This window comes from Syngnathoides biaculeatus, chromosome 2 (genome assembly GCF_019802595.1).
Source record: "Syngnathoides biaculeatus isolate LvHL_M chromosome 2, ASM1980259v1, whole genome shotgun sequence".
NCBI classification, from domain to species: Eukaryota; Metazoa; Chordata; class Actinopteri; order Syngnathiformes; family Syngnathidae; genus Syngnathoides; species Syngnathoides biaculeatus.
The window spans coordinates 2,390,728-2,398,273 of NC_084641.1; the positions used below are offsets into that span (position 1 = coordinate 2,390,728).

The following is a 7,546-nucleotide window of genomic DNA, read 5'->3' on the forward strand; positions in this document are numbered from 1 at the left end:
CAGACTGTCTATTGTTGATGATCAAATCACATTTTTTGATCTTTTGCAGAAATGCAGGTAATTCCAAAGGGTTTTTCTTATGATGAAATGTATACGTATACAATCTGCACACAACCAGCACCTATAGGCATCTGTGTTCTAAATAGATACACAATAAAAGGAAGAGAGGAGGCTTGTTTCCACTCTGCCTGTATTAGCGACGCTTCCCCTTTAACGTGGAGCACTGGAGTGTCGGGAAAGTGGGGAGAGCAGCAGTGAGGGGCGAGGCGCACCGTGCAGAAGCTCTTAGTATGCGCCGCGGTGCCCAACTGCAGCCCACGCATCCATCGGTGGATGGAAGTGACAGGTGAGAGACGCGGGTCGAGCAGGCGACTGAGTCCTCACTGCCGTGTCCAGATATGGCGTAGCATGCGACGACAAACCGGTCCGATTAGGGGAGAAGGAGGAGAGCAACGAGACTCTGCGCCGTCACCGCCAAAGCGCACTTTGAGAGGAGCCCAACTGGATAGGATCTCGTGCATCTGCGCATTCAGACAATCACGGTGAACTACTGCATGCAAATAATAAGGCATAACGCAATGGTCTGCTTTGATTAGTGCATGGAAATGACTGTGGCTGGATCAACAGGAAAGGGCTGCAAATGGCTCAAGCATGTTTGGCATCTACCACTTCCAACTAACTCTCCCTTCCGTGTGTGCCAATCATCATCATCATCATCATCATCATCATCATCATCATGATCAGCAACAACAACAACAGCCGCACCGGCGTTTCATGTTGAACTGACCCTGTGCATGGACTTGGCTGCGTTGTCTGAAATGTTGTAAGATTCAGTGAAGCTACGTGGTTAACCTCAGGGATAAGTAGAAAGGAAAATAAAGCCTTTATGATGTGCCCCATATGCTCTTCCCCACAAGGAGTAAAGCAGTCTTGAGACAAATTATCACCTACATTCAATCGTTCTAAAACACGCAAATGTTAAAGTGGGTGATATATGGATTTGCTGGAGCAGATGCTTCTGATCGCAATCACGAGTATGCATAATGACATCAGTGTCCCCCGCTGCCTCCCTCAAGTCTGCTGACATGAAGCTTGAAGAGTTCTGCTCGTCCATCCGTCAACATGATGAATAAGAAACTTTTCAATGTGACTTTGCTCATGAATGAATTTCAGAACACTGGCAGTGTTAAACCCACCAACCTGTAGTCCATACATTCATCCTGGCATGTATCCTCACCTGAACTGTGGGCGGTAAACTCCTGCCTGCATCCTCACCCCTCGTCCATTTTCCTATTTCCGGTGCCTTGCTGCAGAGCCCGAGCTTTGGGTGATGTATAGCCGGAAGAGCAGGGAAGGAGCTGGCTGGACGGCAAGAGGTAACTTTAGACACTCCGGCTGGTCCCGTTGTGCATCAGTGCTGCATAGAGCAACAACTGTGAGCCAGTCTTACAAAAGCACATCAAACAGGTAGAAGGCTTTATTCTTAATCATTTTCTTTACTAAGAAATTGCATTTTTTTTTAGTACAGTTAAAGTGTTAAAAATGTGTTGAAAATCATCTTTTTGGACATAGGGGCTCTCATATCACACAAGCAAAGACGATAATCTCAGAGCTTGTATGCAGCACTCAGTACATAACTAGATCTATTGCTTGTAATTGCACCCAGCAAGAGCTCATACAATATTACTGGATGGCATATCGATCCGACAGCACGTTAAAACCTAATACTCAGAGACAAAGTGGAGCCGATGCGCTCAAATGATTGGGCTCTTTCTTGCTTCCGTCTCTCAAAAGCCCCGGTGGAATGTTTTGATGAATTCCGTTGTTTTGATGAATACCGTTTTTTTGGGTGTTGCTGTTGATTTTGTGTGTAACAATCAAACCATAGTGAAATTCCAGTTTTCCATTTTCTGCCTTCTAGGTTTTTATAGGCATATCTCCTGAGGCCAAGCGTGCCCCTGCCTTTTTTGAAACCTGCAGGTTCCATCACCTTCCAGCATGACGGTCGCGACAGGCGACCCCGCAGACGAAGCGGCTGCACATCCGGGTCAGCCACACGACCACTACGAGCCCGAGCCAGATCACGAGTGCTGCGAGAGGGTGGTCATCAACATCTCGGGCTTACGCTTTGAGACGCAGCTCAAGACCCTGTCCCAGTTTCCAGAGACACTCCTCGGTGATCCAAAGAAGCGGATGAGGTACTTTGACCCCCTCCGGAACGAGTACTTTTTTGACCGCAATCGACCAAGTTTTGATGCCATTCTTTACTACTACCAATCTGGAGGGAGGCTACGCCGGCCTGTAAATGTCACTCTTGATATTTTTTCCGAAGAGATTCGCTTCTATGAGTTGGGCGAGGAGGCAATGGAAATCTTCAGGGAGGATGAAGGTTTCATAAAGGAGGAGGAGCGCCCATTGCCAGACAATGAGTTTCAGAGACAGGTGTGGCTGCTCTTTGAGTACCCCGAGAGCTCAGGTGCAGCTCGCATCATTGCCATCATCTCCGTCATGGTGATCCTCATTTCTATTGTTAGCTTCTGCCTAGAAACGCTGCCAATTTTCCGTAACGAAGATGAGGAGATGTATAATTATCCCTTCCAAACCAATTCCAATGTCACCATGACCTATGAGACCTCGCCATATTTTACCGATCCCTTCTTCATCGTGGAGACCCTTTGTATAATCTGGTTCTCATTTGAGTTCCTTGTCAGATTCTTTGCATGTCCCAGTAAAGCAGGATTTTTTGGCAACATCATGAACATCATTGATATTGTGGCAATTATTCCTTACTTCATCACCCTTGGCACAGAGTTAGCAGAGAGGCCGGAGGATCGAGAGGCCGGACAGCAGGCTATGTCTTTGGCGATTCTGCGTGTCATTCGCTTGGTCAGAGTGTTTCGCATTTTCAAACTATCTCGCCACTCCAAGGGGCTCCAAATTCTGGGACAGACTCTGAAGGCCAGTATGCGTGAGCTGGGACTCCTCATCTTCTTCCTCTTCATTGGCGTCATCCTCTTCTCCAGCGCCGTTTACTTTGCCGAAGCAGACGAGCCGCAATCCCAGTTCAGCAGCATCCCAGAGGCTTTTTGGTGGGCAGTGGTTTCCATGACGACTGTCGGGTACGGAGACATGGTCCCGACAACCATTGGAGGAAAAATCGTGGGGTCGCTTTGTGCTATTGCTGGCGTTTTGACCATTGCGCTTCCGGTGCCGGTCATTGTGTCAAACTTCAACTACTTCTATCACAGAGAGACTGAGGGTGAAGAACAAGCTCAGTATCTAAATATCCCAAGTGTGCCTAAAGCGAGCTCAGTTGATGACCTGAAGAAGACCGGTCGGAGTGGCAGCGGGTCGACCCTCAGTAAGTCTGACTACGTGGAGATTCAGGAAGCTGTCAACCACAGCGCTGAGGACTTCAGACCCGAGGGCATGAAAACGGGAAACTGCACTCTTGCCAACACCAACTATGTCAACATCGCCAAGATGCGCACGGATGTATAATGTGAGCTTTTATCGATGATTCACCTCATGTAGGGTCAGTGACAACTGGATTAGTCTGGCCCCACATGACCAATATTTGTGGGGAGCAGTGTGGGACTCCAGAGCAGATGAAGGCACAAAGGTCGACAGGAGAAGACGTCTTGCTTACCCACAATCTAGGTACCTGGAGCACAGCATAGATCTGTAACCTGTCTTATGGGGACATCTTGGACTTCCGAATGGAGTTCGTCTTACTTTTGTGACAGTAGTTCTCCAGATGGCAAAAGTAGCCAAATCGTAGCCTAAGAAGTAATAATCAATATAAACAGACTATTGGGTCCACCTGTTTGAAGAAGACAATTCACAATGAAATTAGCATAATGTTTATTTTAAAATGTATATTAGCACATACATAAATCAGATTAAACCAGGCCATAATTTTTTTTAACTGACTATAGCCCACCCATATGGTCAAGGGAAATCTGATGGGAGCAACCGAGAAAGCAAGTGATACTAATACTTGTTTGGCGCCATAGTAATATAATGCTCCATCTGTAAAGGTACAGGCTCTGCAAGTGCACTAGCATTTCCTGTTGGACCAGCACTAAATGTAGTGCAGACCAGTGCCCTCTGGAGAAACCACTGCATAGACCACGGGAAAGTGCCATACACTGGGTGTGACCCACAACAACACATTACTTTGTCCTCTTTTAACCAATGATACATTAGTGAGTACGCAGTAGGTACACGCTCCCAAACCGGCTTAGATTTTTAGTCTCTGAGAAGAGGGAATGGCTCATACATCAATCACATTTCATCAGTTGGTACTTTAATAATTGCTTGATTGTATGATAAAAAAAAAAAACAATAATGGAAACAAAAGTATCTGAATCGCATTGTACGTTAGTGCCTTTTTTGCGGGGTAAATTAGTTCTACCTTTAAGTGTCTCTTTAACTGCCACCCAAACCGGGAGTAACAGGAATGTTTAGTTTGACACCACTGCCCGACAGAAACAAAGTTGTCCTTTAACTTCATTGCATTCCACCATTGTATTAACCCTCCATGCCCAAGAAAGTATGCGTAAAAATATAAGTTACCAATTAGAAGAAATTAGAGAGCTTTGTAAATACAGTAAACGATGGCATTCAACAAAACAACAAAATGTTTTATTTGATTTGCTCGCTGCAACATGAGAAAACATCCATGTACTGGGGAAAAAAATCATACAAGACCACTTCAAAATCTGAATCTGCTCTTCATAGGTATACTTTTGGGTAAAATGAACATTTTTGTTTATTATTCTACAGACAACATAACTCCCAGATTCAAATATTTTTATGTGTATGCAGAACATCCTAAAGGGGGCAAAACATAGAAAAAGGTCCAGTAGTTTGTTTATAGAGCTTGTATGTTACTGTAGAGATATGGTTTAGCAGGAAGCCAAAGACAAATGAACATGCTGCCACCTGGATTGGCATCTTGAGTTGTAAAATAGAGGTATTGTGAGCTCAGCTTTTATAGACTACATTTAAATGTTTGTATCTGTGCAATTTGAACAATCATTCCGATGGTGCCCATGAGCTATTGCAGAACTAGCTTACATTATTCATTAGCTTTTATCAAACTTATGCTATTATGCTCTTGTCGTGCTGCATGTCTTTGGAAATAATCATTGTAGCATGTATTAGTATGAATAACGCTGTCAAATGGACTCACATATACTCCACTGTATGTACTGTATAAGCACTGGCAGAATTTGCAATATGTGGAAGACGTTGATGTCTTGTTGACACATCTTTGTACATGGTTTCTGTAACAAAAAAGTATGTGCGCTTCAAGATATTCCAAAGTACTTATTTTGCAACTTCAGGTGGACAGTCAAACTTGATGACGAGGGGAAACAAAAATGCAACTGTTTTGCTTCAGTCAAGTGTCAAGCTCAATCAAAGTGCAGTTGATTCCCTGATATCAGTGATTCCCAACCAGTGTGCCGTGGCACATTCATGTGCCGGGAGAGGGGGAAATGATCTAATTTCACTTAATTGGTCATGATGTTGTTTATTTACAACACATAGTGTATCTTTGTTCATTTATCTATGGCAGCGGCATATAAAGACAGAACAAATAAATGCGGTATTTGTTGGCAGAAAGTGGATAACTGACGTGTATCCTCTTATTGTGACATTTTTATTTGTTGGTGTGGCGTGAGATTTTTCAAAAGTAAAATACGTGCCTTGGCTCAATAATGGTTGAGAATCACTGCCTTAGACGCGCTGCAAATTTGAGTTCATCTCAGCGCACTACAGTTTGAGTGTGTAATCAGCACATGGGCACAGAGCACAATAAACTGAGGGGATCCAGCAGAGATCAGATGAGGAAGAGATAAAATGCATTATCTGCAAAATCCAGGTATTAATGTGGGGATCAATAAATGAAAAGTTAGATTAACACTGCCCACACGAGGTTTTCTTCCTGATGTGCATTATTATCTTTACAATTTGTAGCCCATAACTCAGTGGTTAGAGCATTGGTTTGGTAAACCACTGGAGTTTGTTTCTCAATGAGCCCTCCAGTCCCCCTGAGGGGTCGCATCAGGAAGGGCATCCGGTGTAAAAACTGTGCTAAACAGATATGAGCGTTTCATATGAGATGACACGCTGTGCTGACCCCTAATGGGACAAGCCGAAAGAAATTTACTAGTCTGTCTTGAGTGCATTTATCAATTTTTCGTTCATAAGGGCACTGCAGTACTCTTAAAACCAGATTAGTCAATTTGAGCAATTGATGGAAAGTATTCGAGATACAGGTAAATTATGACTGCACATTGCATCAGTGGACCAGAGGGTACACCCCCAAAAATAAATAAATATGGACAATTGCAAGCATATACTGCATATCTCCAGTCTGTACATGCATATAAGAGTGGCTGCAAGTGTCACGTTTGCTTTAATTGTAACATCTGCTGTTGATGCTGACACGAAAATTGGATGGGAATCAAACAATAAGCACATGTACACAATTGTGGCTTTCAATGACGTCTAACTGGCTGAAGCTTCACATTTGCTTTGTTTTCTGCCATGTGCACGTGCTTGAAGAGCAGCTAACAAAAGTGTGCTTTCACAACACATCCAAGTTGGAGGATGCACAGCCGAAGTATATTTTATATGTATGGAATGCTCTGTAAAAGGAACATTTTAACGCAATCATTAAGAAAGTATATTTTCAAGGTGAACGCATTCCTGAGTCATTGCATTGAATTGCACAGTTTGTCAATGTGAGCTTGTCCGTGTGTGTGCAGGCTGATCATCATTATTTACAAATGAGCTTTTGTCATGACCTTCGAAAGGACTTCCGATGAATAATTGCAAATTTAGTATAGAATGTCTAGAGAAGAGGGAGTCCTTCAAAATGACATGGACGTCTTTAAATGTAATATGAATTATATTGTCATAACGATAAAACAATAACACAATATTGTCGAGCTATTGAGTCTTTTTTTCTGATTTCACACAAATGGATGCTTTTATCGCCATTTCTCTTGGTTTTGTTTTTTAAACAACATACTTTGAAATAGCACACAACTTATCGCTGAGTCTGTTCATTTGCCTGCAAGGGCAGAGTCGGCCACTTGGCAATAGAAGGTTCCGGTACAGTATTGATGAAATCACCACTGGGGCCCGTGCCCATTACACATTTTAGTCAACTGTAAACCTTCGCCTTACTTTATCATGCGCTTTTCTTAAGTGACTCTCTAAACTGCTTGTGTGTGATTCACAGCAAAAGCAAAGTGCTCTATTTATAAACCTGGTATAGGGAAAGTGAAGCAGAGAGTTTGGCACTGAGGAAAGAAAACCGTTCATGTCTCCTGCGTCCACAGAAAGTGGCACACGTATAAACAACCTCAGAACCTGTGTTATTTGTTGGTCTACTAGTGTAGTTTCAGAAAAATTGTTGCCATTGCTCTGGTCTTTTCGTCTTAGTCCGACTCAGCTCTTCCACTCTCTCCGGCCTTCTCACATTTCATTAAGCACACATTTCCTCTCATGATTCCCTCTTTGTGGCAGC

General features: G+C 43.4%; 1 protein-coding gene across 2 annotated transcripts; it reads left to right on the forward strand.

Annotated features, from left to right (window-relative positions):
• Nucleotides 1–294: 294 nt before the first annotated feature.
• On the forward strand, nucleotides 295–6,894 carry kcna2b (potassium voltage-gated channel, shaker-related subfamily, member 2b). 2 transcript variants are annotated; one of them, XM_061812745.1, is made up of 3 exons: nucleotides 295–542; nucleotides 628–1,467; nucleotides 1,922–6,894. In XM_061812745.1, the coding sequence occupies exon 3, from the start codon at nucleotides 1,999–2,001 to the stop codon at nucleotides 3,499–3,501; it is 1,503 nt and encodes a 500-aa protein (XP_061668729.1). In that variant the 5' UTR covers nucleotides 295–542; nucleotides 628–1,467; nucleotides 1,922–1,998; the 3' UTR covers nucleotides 3,502–6,894. The 2 variants fall into 2 exon arrangements, with proteins under 2 accessions (XP_061668729.1, XP_061668719.1); XM_061812735.1 differs by having other exon boundaries at nucleotides 295–1,467.
• The last annotated feature ends 652 nt before the right edge of the window (nucleotides 6,895–7,546 follow it).

Coding starts and splice junctions, on each gene's coding strand:
- kcna2b (XM_061812735.1), top strand. CDS start 1,999: ATGACGGTCGCGACAGGCGACCCCGCAGACGAAGCGGCTGCACATCCG.